Below are 16,346 nucleotides of genomic sequence, written 5' to 3' on the forward strand. Positions count from 1 at the left end.
GATGTCTGACAGAAAAATACACTCAGCCTGTGTAAAGCCGCAGCAGTAAACCAAAGCTACGATCCTCTGGGAGTTTAAAGATATACTGATTAGTAGTTCAAAAGCAACACATGCTTTACACCAGTGGCTAGAGTCATAACATGAGCAGTCAATACACACCATTCTACATATGTTATGCTGATTCATTTATTTAAGAGTTACATGTGAATTTGAAATAGCTAAAAAAAAAACTCAAGGTGAAAATGTTATATTCCCTCCTTATAGATGACACCTTCAGTTCAAATATGTCTTAAAAAGATAGAGTATACAACAAAAGAGAAAGGAAGCTTGGAACCATCCAACAAAGACCACTTCAACCATCTTGTTTATGACCACTATGGAATAAACCCTCACTGGCTCAATTTAGCCAACAGTCCTCGTATAGAGAAGGTGAATCACATCAAGAAACCCTCTCTTCCCTGAATGTGTTTAACCACAGAACTTAAAGTAACTGCATCTTAAAATTTATAAATGTAAGATGACAATGAACGATGGGAAAGTAAAGGGATGAGGAGAACGTTTATGGTTGAAATATTAAGAACCACGAAACAAGGAGACAAAGTGCACTGCAGCACCCGAACAACAAGAAAAAGAAAGAGGGGAGGGAGTGGTGTGTAAGCAGATGTGTGATGATCAAGGGTTGAATAGAGGAAAGGAAAGAGAAGGACCTGGACTCCAGGGCTAACAGAGTGCAACGGGAGGAAGGAAGGACGGTGGGTAGTACACGTGTGACAGTGACAGCAGCGGCATTCGAGCAGAGGGGCACCCTGGGAAGCAGGAGGACCAAGAAGACAAGAACAAAGACATGTTAAAAAAAACGAGAGAAAATAGGGATAGAGCATTTAAATGCACCGAAAGGACAATGAAGAAGTCCAGCAGCAACAGTAGGAGCTTTTCATCACCTGTTCAAAGTTACAGAAGAAAAATTATTCTACTTCTTGTGTTCTTGAAATTAACCGTTGCTAAACCCCGCCCCAAACAGTGATTGTCCAATTTCAGCTTAGCAACCGTAACTAGGCATGGCAGGCCTGTCAAGCTTTGGATCACATATTGAGGTGATCTGCATGTGGCTCTAATACGGATGGAGATTTGGAGGATTCCCTCTTTAAAACAGCAAAAACACAAGAGCAAAAGTGAGAGGAATGGATTAAACAGTGTGTTTATCCACTCTAACAGAAGCTTGTCCGGCTAACTTGCTTAGAACCTACATTATTAGTAACCCAGTGTCTCTTCCAAGGAGCACAGTATTAGGTGACTGCTTCATGAGGTTACACCTTACATTTTTAAAAGCCATTTTGGATGCGAATGTGCAGGCTAATATTAGTGATTATGTCCTATTGAAAATTAGCAATAGCTATAAACTCTCTGTGCAACACATCGGTTTCATGATTTGTATCGGAACTACGTTAAATTGCATTGTCCCTATTAAATAAATAATCATCCCAGCAAACCCAGGCAAAGTTAGTTGCATTACCTTTGTCAGATCCTTTGGATTAGTCCTCATCATAACAACTTCCTCTTGCCATGTTTAAAACATTGTTAGAAAATAAAAACAAGTATTTAAACTAAGCAGTCAAACAGGGTTATGTATAACATAATAAAAAATGAATAAAATACTTATCCTTTTAATACTAGGTTTAATTAGCTTTGCAAGAGTAATGTAGTTTCTTTATTTCCATGCTGACTTTTGCCTGGGACATGTTGGCTCTAGGCTCAGTCTTTTAGCACAAAATCATCATATGTAGCCACCAAGAGCACCAAGACTTTTATATCTTTGCTTGAAAACAAGTCAACAACATTATAAACATTGACCCAGCCTTTTCAACAAACCCGTGGGGCCAATGTTGGCCAGTTGGCTAGTTAGATAGTGAGCTACGACTGATAGAAACTGCTAGCAGCAGTTGTCATTTCAGTCAAAAAAAAACTGTTGGGTTTTGTCAGTGGCTGAAAATGAAAAGTCTGTCTGACTACATCTGCCTGAAATCAAAGACCCTTTGCTTCAAACATTTCCGAGAATCTTGAGCCAAAAATCTGCCATCATTATCACTGTAAACTGCATTTGTTCAGAAAAGAGCAAGAATGCAAAGTTTGACAGGTGTAGTGACTTTAAGTGAGGGGGTGGGGCTTAGTGAACAGACAGTCGCTCCTTGGGGAAACATTTGGAAAAACTGTGGCTGTAACAGTTTCTGTTTTAACCAAGTACGTTTGGTAGCATTCACAAAGCAATAAAAAGCATTAAAACAAATTGCAGCAGATAGGAGTCTCCCCCTTTCTCATCTAAAACTTTAACAGCCAGCCACATTCATTATGCAGCTCTGTGATTACTCCATATATTATCCTTACAGGCAGGTAGTAAAACAAAGTGATTTGTGACTCTGCATACGCATGTGGCCCAGCGGTGTGCGTGCTCTCGGCTGTGCCGCTCTCTCAGGTGACAGTGATAGCTGAATGCTCATTATATGCAGCCTGAGAGGTCAATGCATCAATGCGTAGCTCAGGGTATACGTGAACATTTACGCAACACACACTCATTCACTGGTGAGCAAGCAGCGGATGGGTCCAACCAGTGCGGCTGAGCCCTGAGAAAAGTCCCAGAGGAAATCATAGGCCTGCCTGTAAGCAACAAATAAAACTATTCATTCATCATGTTTCCCATATGCACAAGAAGAAAATCTCCTTTGATCGGAGTGACTCACAGGGTTCGGGTTTGGGCAAGATGAATTTGGTAGCAAAGTAATGACTCATCACTTTCTACCACACACACAGCAAATCTTCCTTTGTAGGTGGCCCATTGGGCATTCAGCGGAAAAAGTCGGTCACGAGGTCTGTGTACCTTTTCTGTATTATGATTGCACAACGCCATGTTTCTGCTTTCCCTCTGTCCTTTTAACAAGTAGAGCAAATTCAACACACTCACAGGTAAACACTTTCACTGTTTGTTTTTTGTTTTTTTTTAGGGTTTGTAGGGTGGTACTCACTGCTGATCTCCGCATGCTGCTCCACGACTGAGATACAGGACGGCTGGTTTTGGTCTCTATGACCTCTGAGCCCAGAGATGAAGGGGGCACATATTGTCTTGCCCTGGACTGGATCGCCATCTGATAGGCCACCTCAAACGCCTGTCCCAGTGTTAGGATGATCTCGTAGGTCTGTGTCTGTGTGAATGAAAAGAATTGTTTTAATATCTTCAAGTCAGTAGACACAGAATATGAAGTGAAGTCACGGTAATAAAAAGCAGAAAGTCTAACAGCATTTTTACAACAGATTTTTAACTGAATTCACATTAACCTTTAGAGACACAGTATATTGACCCTTTGTGTCCATGACAAACTGTTTAGATTCCTAAATGAATCTTCAGGTAAAGCCTGTTTTCAAAAAAGGTGACTCAACTTTTTGTTTTAGTGGTGGAGAACAATTCAACCAAGTAGATTATACTATCAAAATCTACTGTATCTTTTATAATATCCTAATGACCTCTGATTCCTTTTCAATATTTTATACTTTCAATATTTTTTTATACTAAAATTTACAATCTTTTAGGCTTGTAAAAGCTTGTTTTGACATTACACACCACACAAAAGCTTTGCTCTTCCCATTGTTGGGATAATTACTAATTATCCCCTGGCTCTTGGTTGAAATACAAACACATTTTCAGAGAAAAGCAAAAGCTATTTTTGCACAACATGCTGCAGATGAAGTGACTGTGTTAAGTGAGGCTTAAAATTTATGTTTTGGCCTTGTGAAAACTGATTGTTACTGTTACAGTTGGCTCCACAGTGATCCATACGTCAAAGATTGTTATCAACCTTTATAGGGGCTGAGAATTAGAACACAATCAGTGCGATAACATGGAAATGCCACGCATAGTGGGAGTGGCATTTCAATTAAGCCATTTGATGAGCCAAATCAAGAAAATCATGTCTATTGGAAGCTGATTGCACTTTTAACTGCGGGATTCCTGGCATCCCACAAAGGACACTTTGTTTTTCCAACTTTATTCATTGGTTGTTCACAGTAAATCATATTTCTATTACATAAATCAAAAGACACAAGAAAAGGTGTTTGTTCTGATCATGTTTTCGTGTTTTTAACAGTGTAGAAATGTATTACTCACCACTTCCACAGTGCTGAAGACATGACAGAAGTGGTGGCCACTCTTCAGATCCTTGGTAATGTAAGCAAAAGTGCAGAGGTCATCTGGGTCTTGGGCAGCACATGAGATGTTTCTGATCTCATGCTCCGCAACTATAGTCTAAAAGGAGAAAGGAAGGAAGTGAGTGCTAACTGGAAATCAGCCACTAATGGAGGCTGTAAGAGTCAACTGGAACGTTTGGGCTTGACAGATCAATAAACACCGACAAACACACACACGCGCTTTCCCATTACCTTCGTGGCTGCATCAATGAACTTGACCCCTCTGTAGGTAATGGACAGTATGACAACTGGACCCTTTCTCGAATCCTTTGATTTCTAGAATGGACACAATAAATAAAGTGAGAGGAGACATGTAGTACAACAGAACACAGTGGTTCATGCACTATAAATGTGATTGTGATAAAAGTGATTGAGTGACAGGTTCTTTACAGTTATTTCATGTCTGACATTATCGTCGTTTATTTGCTGCTATTTATCAATCGGTGCAAATGAAATAATAAGAAAAAAAGAGATCCTTAAAGATTTTCTGTGATATTTACCCTAATTTTAGCGCAGGCATCTTGTGTGGACTCGATCCCTCGTAGATCCCTGATTATCATTGATCCTAGGTACTGGGAGAAAAAAACACACCAGGATTGGGTAAATTTACATATACAATAATATCCTAGACTTTATGGAAAACAGTAGACAAACTGTTCTATTTTGTAATACTGTCACCTACGTTGGATATAGTGTAATGTAAAGAGGGTAAAACGAGACTTACAGTTGCCTCGTACCCGCAGGAGTCCAGGATGAGTTTCTCAGGCTGGTGATGCCAGGCGGACACTGTGGCGTAGGTAGCAGAGTGGCTCGGTGGCCGGAGGTTTAAACGAGACTCTTTGTGTCGCTCACTCTGTCTGTCCTGCAGAGATGTAAAATCATTGGTTGCTGAACATAGTGAAAAGAAAAGACACAACAAGCGCCAGTAACATGAAACAAATTCATTTCTTCTATAAGACTGTGGGAGACCACTGCTTTGTTTGTGTCAGTGTCACCTTTACATCACAGATCCACATCTCATTCATCTCAGACAATAAAGAGTGATTACACGAAGTATATTTTGCATTACAATAGAAGTGACAAGCAGATTCCTTCAGTCACACATGTAATCACACTGACCCCAAATACAAATTTATATCTCAGTCAAGCTGTATAAGTAAAAGACCTCTGACTGCTATACATTAGTGTGAAGGCAACTGAAATCTGCCTGGTCAGCACTTTAATACAAGTCCTTTCTGATCTGCTGGTATACTCATAAATATTCATACTCTGGGTTGGGCTGTGAGGTCAATGTAGGCTGTGCTCAGCTCTTTCATAAATCACTTGTCAGAGTAAAATATACTGATGACAGTGGTTCAGTAAGCATTTAGGAAAAAAATAAATATTGATTTTATATATAATGGACCCTGGGTAGTGCAGTCACACAAGATTTCCCTTATAGATGCTCCTCTGTGTTTCCTCTTTGGCCTCAGTGAGTCACAGACCAGGCATTGCCAGCTTGACTGTTTGTGCATGTGTCGTAGTTTGACCTTTAGCAAATGGTACAATTTGATCACAGAGTTATTCTTAGTTCATTCTCTTAAAGAGGAACTGAAGAAAATAAGGTTGGCACATAAGAACTGAATTCTTATCAGTGAGAGAAGACTGTAGTTTATATATTAAGATATTAAAGAGATAGCTAACACGGTATGAATGAAAAATCTCTGGCCATACACAAATACATACCGACTCACTGTATGTAGTGTCACATCGCTCATCAGTAATTACTCCTTTGCCATTTTCCCTACACACAGTCTAATGTTGTGTGTGAAAGTGAATTTTCCTGAAGTTGATAAAAGTGAAATGAGGAACTCACTACAGAGCGCGGCCTCTCACTATAAGACCGCAGAGATACACTACAGTCTTGGTCGACTCCTCTCCGCCTCCGGTCTGACTCAGTCAGGGGCAGGAGCATGTCCATGGAGCGACTGGTGTAGGGGTCCATCTGACTGAGGGGAGACGTGGTCTGGGACAGGAGGTCATGAAACTGCCAAACACACACAGTCGCACAAAAGCGCACAAACACAGCACAGATTAATGATTTGACAGAGCTGTCTACATGGGTTGGTTTCACTGATCTACATCCAAGCTTAATCCTCAACAAAAGAGCCTCTTCCATGGAGATTCTCCATTCTTTTTAGCCCACTTTAATCTGCCTGGGAAATCAGCCCTGAGTATTTAACTGTTGTGAACATAATGATATTGAAGAATCTCATTCCAAAATTAGAAATCCGCTGCAGAAAGAAAAGGATCCATTTTCTCACAAAATGATGTTGGCATAGAAATACGGCTTGCCATGTGACGCTGTTTAACTTCCACCGTAAGCTCTGTTTTAATTGTTGTTCAGTAAAAAAAAAAGTAACAGGGTGTTATCATCGATCTCTATTGAAATATTGAGCACTTTCACATTTTTTCTTGAAATTTTTGAAAGCATTTGAAAAAAAAAAAATAAATAAATAAATAAAAAAAAGTATTTCTTACAAATATGGGTTATACTGACGGCATATGTAGAACTACCCTTCTATCTAATTGGGAATATTGAGCACACCCAATATATTAACATTAACATTGCTGCAGTCTGATTCCCACTTGTGTTGCTGTGAAGTGCTTTATATAAAAACATACTTCTTAGATTGTGCTTCATTTTTGTGCATTCTAGATGGACTTGACACCAAATCAGTGACATAATGAACATGGTTTTCTGCAGACCTTTTCAATACCACATAGAAGGCAATTTAGTAACTGTCTCACAGTCATATGAACCAACTATATATAGGAATCATTTCTAATAATACCATTAATTAATAATTTAACACAACCTGAACCTTGATAAGTAGCAGTAAATGGATGGATTTAGGTATGCAAATCTGACCGTTATTTTTTCAATTAATTACTTGGTCTATATAATGTCAGAAAACAGTGAGAGATGTCGCTGCAATTTCCCAGAGTCTAATGTTATATCTTCAGATATTCTGTTTATTATCATATATGACAAAGAAAAGCAACAAATTCTCACATCTGAGAAGCTACAGCCAAAGAAAGTTTGTCATTTTTGCTCAAATGTGGCTAAAACAATAATTCCATTACCAAAATAGTTGCAGATTAATTAGATAAACTAATCAATTAATTAACTAATTAACAATCAATTGCATCTCTAGATGGATTACGCAATAAAAAAAAAAAACAATAAAAAAAAAAAACATTATTTAAGGTCTGTATTTGAATTTTACATAACATCAGGTATAGAATAATGGTAATAATAGTTCAAAAACATTTTATAACTTACTTACATTACTGCTTTTAGGAGTTAGAGATTGAAGAGCTAATAAATGTGAACTGTCATAATCATCAGTCTTACCATAATTGGGGACAGACGACGGGACTTAGTTGGAGCCTCTTCATAGGGTCTCTCTGCTAGAGAAGCAATGATCCTCTTTCTGTGGCCCAGGGGACCAATCTTAATAACCTGGAGAGGACAGCATCAGGGCACAATATGAAGCAGAATTTCCAGTGCACTGTGACATCAATATCTCATACACTAGAATTTTTCTAGACTGAGCTAATAGAGATATATCCAAAATACACTGACACAGAGTTGGTGGCATGCACCCCTCACTGGCAGGCATCCACAGGCAAACAGAAATGACTCTCGTCAATAATTCAGCCTCAATCTGTTTTGCCGTAAGCTTAAAGTACAGCACTGTCTTCATCCAGGGATACTCTATAATTCACAATCCATTTTTGGACATAGTGCTTAAATAACACAGAACTTTGTGATTTATAGGATGACAACAGGTAATATGCAAATAAGCAAGTGATTTGCTGATAGCTATATGACACAAATCCACTTAATTTGTCACTATTTAAACATGTTATTCATTTACAATGCTTTATTGTAGTATTGCAAGTTCACCAGCCACACATCGATCCACGGTATCTGTCTCTTTAAACCTTTTACAAATGCCATTTCAACTGGTCTGGCTAAAATCCTCAGAGGAAGAAGGTAGGTTATGTAGTCAAAATTCATTATCTCAATATGGTATATTTGCATAATTGGCTATTAACATTCATGCTCATTCATTAAAGGTGGATGTGGAGTGATTAATGTTACATTTGCAATTATGTTGCTGGTAAAAAAAATATTCCATAACAGGCTCATATGGATTTATTCAGGAAGAGTGAGCGGCAAAAGAAGCAACTGGTTTGTGCTCTGGATTTCTGGTGCTGTTTTTGTTGTTGTTATGTACAGAATTTCCAGTGACACCAGTATACACAAAGTGTGTGAAATAAGATCATTCAAACAGTAATAACGAGCCTTGGGATTGTATGGGAATGTATCACATCTCATAAATCATCGTGCTGTTTGATGCTATTTGCTGAAAGATGCTGAAGAGGATGTAGGAAATGTAATGGGCAAAGTAAATTCTGCCAAGATGCTCAGAGGCAGTTCTGCTACTCTGCACACTGAAAGTAATGTGCCCTGCACTCACACCCATCTTTCTGTACTGCATCGCAGTCTGCTGGACACCATCCCTCAAACACTGCATATACAGTATGTTTGGCTGCTGCTTTCCGCAGCTGCTGATTCTACTGCAGCTGTTGCGAGTTTCTGGCATTTTGCCGCTACTGTCTTTGTGTTGATCACAACCAGACATACACGGAAATGCAGGTGTAAGTGGGAGAAAAATATGAGCGTTGTAAACGTACTCATCCACTGCTCCTACTTGCAGTCTGCGATTTCTTATCAGCTATATAAGATGGTCTGTTTAGATCATCTGGCTCCCTGTCATCGCTTAAACAATGCTACTTCCTACATAACAGGCGGTTGTCACTGAAACTAATTCAAGATAATCTGGTAGCATCCCGACAAGTGTGTTGTTAAGTAGTGTTTAACATTATTTCACTACAAATTCAGTTGGCACCACACAATGCAAATAAAAGCAGTGTAAAGGGTTAGTCAATGCAAAATATCATACTGATGTCTTTAAAGTTTCTGTAGCTCACAACCATCTTAGCTTGAGACTCCCAATAAGAGAACAATGACTATTTACACCCCCCCCATCACAGGCTGTAAAGGTTCAACCAAACAGTGATTTTTCCCTCTCATGTTGGTTCATATGAATCATTTTTTAGAAGCCAGAAAAAATAATCAATCCAGTATTTTACAAGAAATTAAAGACTAGAGAAAAGTCAAGAGAAAAAACTGTAGCAGAAGATAATGTTTTTTGCTCTTTCCTGTCCTGTTAACTATCAGATTTATCCACACACACACACACACACACACACACACACACACACACACACACACACACGTTCAACCCAACTGATACATGCATTTTTCTATAACCTCCAACAGCTTTTAACCCAAAACAAAAAAATTTGTCCTCCCTTTGTAATTAAAAATTATCATAAAATGTTACACTATTTCCATAAAGATTAAACCAAATTACATACTTCCTTGTCTTTATTCACCACATTGCTCTTTAATTTCCATTTTATCTGTTCTGTATCTGCTAATTACTCAGTGATTCTGAAAATGTTTCTGCTATAGTTTTATGCAAATGCTTCCATTAGTGAGTAAGTAATTTCCGCATTGCTTTTTTAAGTGCCTCTTAACATGATCCATAAGGAGCCCAGTCTGTAAGAACTGGACCAGTAAGCACTAGAGTCCATTAGCATTCATGGGTCTTTGTCAGAACATGAGACACTAAGCAAGAGCGTGCTCACCCATCATCTGAAAGAGCCCAGAACAAAAGATATATTAGATAAATGATGTAAGTCATGATTTCTTACATTGACGATCTCCAGCTCCCACAGGTTCTTAACACACTCCAGGGTGCGGTAGCCACTTGAAAGGAAGTTGGGTAGATATTCATGCAGACCGAGGCCATCCAGCCAAGAGGAGAGAGATGTGCTGCCATCACAGCCCAGTGCTTTTACCTGCAGAGCAGATAAGAACAAATGTAAGACAGCAAATTCTGTAATTTATATAATTAGTATATATTCTTGTTTTCCAGTTATAGCTATAAATCTACATCACTAAAGCTAGACGCTGCCATTGCTGTTCTTAGCAATGCTAGCCGCTGTGTATTGACATTAAATTTGATAAAGACATTCATGGTTCCCAGAGGATGAATCCTGCTGACTTTGTTGATCCCATGACTTTTCGTCATGTCACCAGCAGGTTGACAGTTTTGGTTTTGAGCTAAATATGTCGACAGTTTCTGGATGAATTGGAAATGGAAATTTGCTACAGATATTCAAACAGAAAAAAATCTAACAACCTTGATGATTCCCTGACTTTGATCTAGCAAAAGGTAGCATGCTAAAAAGCAAAACCAAGATACTGAACGTGATAAACATTACATCCATTTAACATCAGCATGTTAACTTTGTCTTTGTGACTATGTTAGCATACTGATGTTAGCATTTAGCTCAAACACTGCTGCACAGTCTCATAGAGCTGCTAGCATGACACTAGACTCTGTAACATCCACATTCCCAGGCCTTTTTTCCAGCTTCAGCCCATGTGCTAACGTTACATTTACAGTATAAGTTAGACCAGTCTTTATTATCCCATTCTCCAGTACAAAAGTATACATTTTCATTTAAAATTGCAAAGCATTTCAGGGTACTAGTTAAAAATCATAGTTAGCAATATAATGCAATATTTTGACTTTTTTTTCCTCTAAGACACTGTCAGTCAGTGTCCTTCCTCAGTGCCGAGGTTAAGTTATAAGGTTACGTACCTTTGGCAAGCTGCGTGCTGCATGGAGGATCTTCTTTCTGTGTCCTGGGTCAGTGATCCCAATGTCTCTAAGGTCCTGGTCCTCCATCACGTTACTTCCCTACATGTGCACAAACACAAGAGACAAGCACAAATAAACACATCCACACACAGGCGTTCACACAGCCACACTCAAACACACATGAATGCACACAAATAATCGCATACATGCAAGCACACGCACACACAGACATAAACACAATATATACAGTATGGACATACAACAGTACAATACCAGAAAATAAATTAGCAACCTATTAAATAGTATATCTCACTCTCAGGTGACACACACACACTCATATTTACATAAAAGACACATGACCAATAGCTATAAGAACATAGGTCAATAAAAGTATCATGACATTTTCTACAATGCAACTACCAGGGTGAACAAACACACATTTGCTCATAACACACACAACATGCACACACACGCAGAATATGCACATCTCTGACACAAGCAGTAACAACAGAGTGGGAGGACAATGAAGTCAAATAAATTGTGCATGCCAAGAGTAATCAATCTGATCTGGTGCGACTCAGAGGGAACAAAGCTTTCATAACTGCAGCAGCATCTAAACATTCCCTTTGCTGCTGTGTTTCATTGAGAGGAAACTAAACAGTCCAAGAAGAACCAAAAATATTTCACTACGGTTTGTAACAATTCCTTGATTTAGGACATAGAAACAATGAACAATAATAATTTCACACTACACTACAATCTTGACTGACAAGCAGATTCTTGTTGGTTTCATGTAGCTGTTCATATTCACAGCTCCAGTTGCTTTGTCATCTTATTCCAGTTTATAGGCAGGAATAAAGATACCAGGAGAACCTTGAAAATGTGGAGCTAAGCGTTTTTCCCCGTGGACTGCTGCAGATTGATTCTTCCTGGCCAAGAATGTTAAAATGTTCTGTAGTCTTTACTCAATCTGCTCTCACTGGATTGGTTTCAGAGCACAATGCAGCAGCATTCACAGGCCTGTATCAGGGTGCAGTTGGGAGATTACTCACTGATCGCTAGAATAAAGGTCAAAATGAAGCAGGGTCTGATGTAAGGGAGGCCCAAAATAGATTCCCTACTTTTATTAACACAGTTTGAAGTTTGATGATGCCTCGGGAGACTCTGCAAACTTATTATTTCATGCTGCATTTGAAACATGTGATGGAAATGTATGGTTCAGTACTTACATAGCTTATGAGCTATGGTAGTTTGATTTAATCCGATACGACTTGCAGATGTAGCCATGGTAGAAGTCCTTCATCTCACTAAATGCACTGAGCTAATGCAACAGTGAATTAGAATTGCTCTATTGCTCTGCCCCACAGAGGAATTGTTTAGAAAAATCAAAGTTTGTTACTTTATCAAGAGTCTGCTGGCGTAACAGTAATCAGGCAAAGCAAAGAAAATTTGTATTTTATGTGTTACAATATGTATGTTCAGTACCACATTATAACATTTGAGAAAGTGGGGGCTGCAGAAAGTGATGCAATATTAATGTTGGAGAGATGCAATGTAAATGCATGATGGGCGACTTCTAAGATGTTTTGCACTAGACAATATGCCTCATTGCCACATTAGTTTGGTCATCAGAGCATCAGACCAACAAAGCATCATGCTAAAACTAAATAAATAAATAAATCATGTGGAATTTTTGACTGTAAGTGAAATGTGTGGGCATAAAGGCCAAGAGAATGACAGCCACGGGCGCCCCACTTCTGGCAGCATGAAAGGAGCACAAAATGATAATCATCGTGTAAAAATTATGAGAATGGGCACACAGCTGTTCATAATTTATGATCCCTCAAAAGCTGCATCTCAGTGCAATCATCACATGCAGAGAGCCTTGCCGACTCATGTGAGTGCCTGCTCTCTTGCTCTGGTGGGCGGGCCCAAGGAAAGTTTCCAAGCAGCACTGTACATCTTCAGCTGTGACAGTGGCGGTTTGTAGGTACAGTACGGCTCACATGCTACGATTCCTGCCACTGCAGAATTACTTAGTCAAGGGTTTTCATCCTCCTCTGGGCTCACAAACAATACAGAGGGTAAAAAAAAATCTGCTTTGGGTTTACTCTGATCTTGCTTTTATATGCAGTGAGTCTCTGAATTGGCAATGGTATTATTACACCTTCTCTGTTCTTCATTGTGTTTTCTATTATTACATATCGACACCCTCTTAAAATAATGGCCTAAGTCATTTTTTCAGGTTTTTCAGGAAACACAAAAAACTCAACAAAAGAGTCACACTTTTGACATAGGCCATTATACAACCGGGGGTAGAATTGCATGTTCCCCTCAACTGAGGATTCAGGCGATTTTACCAGAGGTGGCCAGCATCATGAGGGGGTGATTTAGGCAAAAAAAACATTTTTGTCAAAACATGACTTAGGCCATTATTTTAGGAAGGTGACGATATGTCTATTCAACCATAACACTGAACTGAAAATGAGCCACAACATACTGCCCTCTACTGATCAGTCTTCTATTCTTTGCAATGAATTCCACAAACAAGTTCTGATGTTCAAGTTCAGTTAGATTGATCACATCTGAAGCAAGTCTGGCAGAATCTAAAAGGGCACAATATTAAACATTCACAATGTCTGCCCGACGACTCTGACCTTTCCCTTGTTTGCAACCTCCACATCCTTGTAAATATCCATGGGTAATTTGCCTTGTGAAGCTAATGATTTATCTCCTTGATGCATCAAGTCCAGAAGACACATTAGTCGTGGCATGAAAATGACCATCAGAATGCCTAATGACCCTTAGTCCTCATCACATTATTGCCCGGAAATCTTGTTCAACATAGAATCTTCCAACCCAGTTGTAATGACAAGAAGGTTGATTTGTTTTCTTTTTAACCACTATCCAGATAACTATACACTAGAGTGACAACACAAATACTATGACATGATAACAATCTGTCAGCCAGTAAAGATTTTTAGATTCAAACTGAGATAGCTTAGTGAAAAAACAGCATTGTCATTTTCATCTATGAACTATTTCTCAATTTTCTTTTTATCTATGAACTATTTCCCAATTAAAGTTCCAGAAAATTCACTATACATCTGCCACAGTATAATCTTTCACATATATTGTTAAAATTTTTTATTCATTTTATGGACCGACCAATCTTTGAGGTGAATATCAATACTTTTCTTCTTATCTTAGGCGGTTGGTCTAGTGGTTAAGGCACATACCATTTACTATGGAAGCAACATCACCGGTTCAGTTTAGCTTGGGATTTTTGTTGCATGTCCTTTCCCATCTCCTTTAATTTCCTTCACCTCTCTACCCCACTTTTAAATAAATTAATACTATGCCCTAAAATATGCTTGAAAGAAATAATGAAATATACTAATGTAAGTGGGACATTTTACAGTTGAAAAATGAACTTGTTACTGCTCTCTGGTGAACACACTATGTTCATTATCAGTGGCATTTCTGTACAGCCATATTTTGTTACTTATTGTCCAACACATAATAGTATATATACAATAAGCTAACATCTTCTGATATATCTGCCTGCATGATTTATCAGTTTAGCTCCAATCCAAATCGCATACCCCTACTGTAGTCTCTTTACTATGATTATATATCGTGACTACACATTATACTCCTGTAGTCTTGGTGCCAACTCATAAGCAAATACAAATCAGAGTCTAGAGTTTTATCTGCACAGCACCTCAGAGTCAGAGCGATCGCATGTTCATAAGGACTCCATCATGTTGTGATCTCATGCTTTACCAGAAAGAAAGCAGATCGGAGAGCAGCACTCCTCAACTGGAACACTTTGCGAATACAACCACCTTCCCTCTGAGCTTACTGGTCTCACTTAACTGAGCTCAGCTGTGACAAACTGATGTAACATATAGCCCATAGTGTTAATGCAGCTCTATGGTCTAAGAAATGTCTGCGTTTATCCTTTGGGCCTAGTTATTTACAGTGTACAGCCATGTTTTCCAGAGAAACATGACCAGGGGATTGAAAACGTAATGCTGCTTTCTACAATCACTGCCAAATGTAATATCAAGTTTCACTGCTATGTTCTTTTTGGGAAACATGATAACGCTTTTAGGCAGATTGTAGACGTCCTTTGGGCTGCTGTTAAATGAATTTATCAATATGTAATCTGATGGAGGCGTTTAAAAATGCAAAACATTCGTGCAAATTGTGTTGATGACTTCCAGAAACACTAATCTGTCTGATCTTTTTTTTTTTCTTCAACCATTACATCACCATTTACAAATCATGTGGGTTTTGATAATTTACTTAGTTGTGAAATAATCTGTAACAAAAATGTCTGCATGCCAACATGTGTAATTAAAATCTAAAAACCATTATTATACAGTACATAAATACAACATTGGAGCATGCTGCTGCAGTGTAATCATACATTGTGCAGTTTGTGCAAGATTGTCTCACAGCATCACAAGCAGAGCACAGAGCATAATGGGTAGCGGATTTAGTGAGATTTGGCAAGCAACCATGCAAAGTGCATTTAGAATAGACTACAGTGAGTTTAAATTGAGGATTGTTTGTCCAGGTTATCTGTATGTATATACACAAAGGTCAAGTCCAGTGGCTGTAAATCAGAGGATTCAGTATAGGGGGAGGAGGTGACTATAGAATCGTACAGAAAATGAGATGGCATGATTGGGAATGCTGGGAAAAAAGTTAATGGGTTTTGGTTGTCATTTGTCTTACCATTGGTGACAGCCCATATTCTTTAAAGGGATTCAGTGAGGGGCCATAAATCTTAGCAGGGTCATGCACTGCACAGGGGTGAAGTGGAGTTATGGAGGGAAGAGGGGACAGGGGGAGGGAAGAGGAAAGGTAGAGTGTGAAAGAGAAAAGAGAGGGGGGAGCGGAGGTACTGAGAGACAAGCAGAGGGTGAGAGAGAGTGAAAGTGGTGACATAAAAAGACAAATGCAGCTAAGGTTAACAGAGGGAGAGGCAGAGTGATGTAAAGTGGAACCGACCCCTGAGATGACGTGCTGCAGGTGACTCACCATGAATCGTAGGTCGTCGAAGCCATTGAGCAGGAACTTGCTCTCGTACTGCGGCAGCCCCACGTGCTCCAGCCACTCTCCCACCGGCTGATCCAGGGCTTTACCACAGGCCCCATCTGCCGAGAGAGGGAAGCGCTTCAGCAGTGAGAAGCCGTTCAGCCGGTAGCAGCGGCACTCAGAGGACGACACATGGCATTGCCACATCATCCTCGGCCAGCAGAGGCAGAGCCGAGTGCAGCAGCACCAGGCAGGGTGGGGGGGAGACAGGGTCCA

At 39.3% G+C, this 16,346-nt stretch overlaps 1 protein-coding gene across 5 annotated transcripts in view; it reads right to left on the bottom strand.

The window, feature by feature from the left end:
* The window catches only part of anks1ab (ankyrin repeat and sterile alpha motif domain containing 1Ab), a 41,441-nt gene that overhangs the window by 4,406 nt on the left and 20,689 nt on the right, over window positions 1–16,346 (bottom strand). For 4 of the 5 annotated variants that reach the window (XR_015437505.1, XR_015437504.1, XM_087175149.1 and 1 more), the window contains exons 3-12: window positions 16,074–16,189; window positions 11,022–11,120; window positions 10,066–10,212; window positions 7,631–7,738; window positions 6,089–6,259; window positions 4,958–5,095; window positions 4,734–4,805; window positions 4,426–4,509; window positions 4,154–4,291; window positions 3,018–3,194 (exon numbers count right to left, since the gene is read on the bottom strand). Coding sequence is in view for 3 of the 5 variants with exons in the window: in XM_087175149.1 (XP_087031275.1) it covers window positions 3,018–3,194; window positions 4,154–4,291; window positions 4,426–4,509; window positions 4,734–4,805; window positions 4,958–5,095; window positions 6,089–6,259; window positions 7,631–7,738; window positions 10,066–10,212; window positions 11,022–11,120; window positions 16,074–16,189 (1,250 nt within the window). In the remaining 2 variants the exon portion in view is untranslated. Of the gene's footprint in view, window positions 1–707; window positions 807–3,017; window positions 3,195–4,153; window positions 4,292–4,425; window positions 4,510–4,733; window positions 4,806–4,957; window positions 5,096–6,088; window positions 6,260–7,630; window positions 7,739–10,065; window positions 10,213–11,021; window positions 11,121–16,073; window positions 16,190–16,346 lie in introns of all 5 variants that reach the window. The other variant, XM_087175150.1, reaches the window with a different exon arrangement.

The sequence above is a fragment of the Seriola lalandi genome, unplaced genomic scaffold (assembly GCF_002814215.2).
Source record: "Seriola lalandi dorsalis isolate HSWRI2012SDOR001 ecotype SW California unplaced genomic scaffold, Sedor1 jcf7180002054420, whole genome shotgun sequence".
In the NCBI taxonomy this organism is placed as follows: Eukaryota; Metazoa; Chordata; class Actinopteri; order Carangiformes; family Carangidae; genus Seriola; species Seriola lalandi.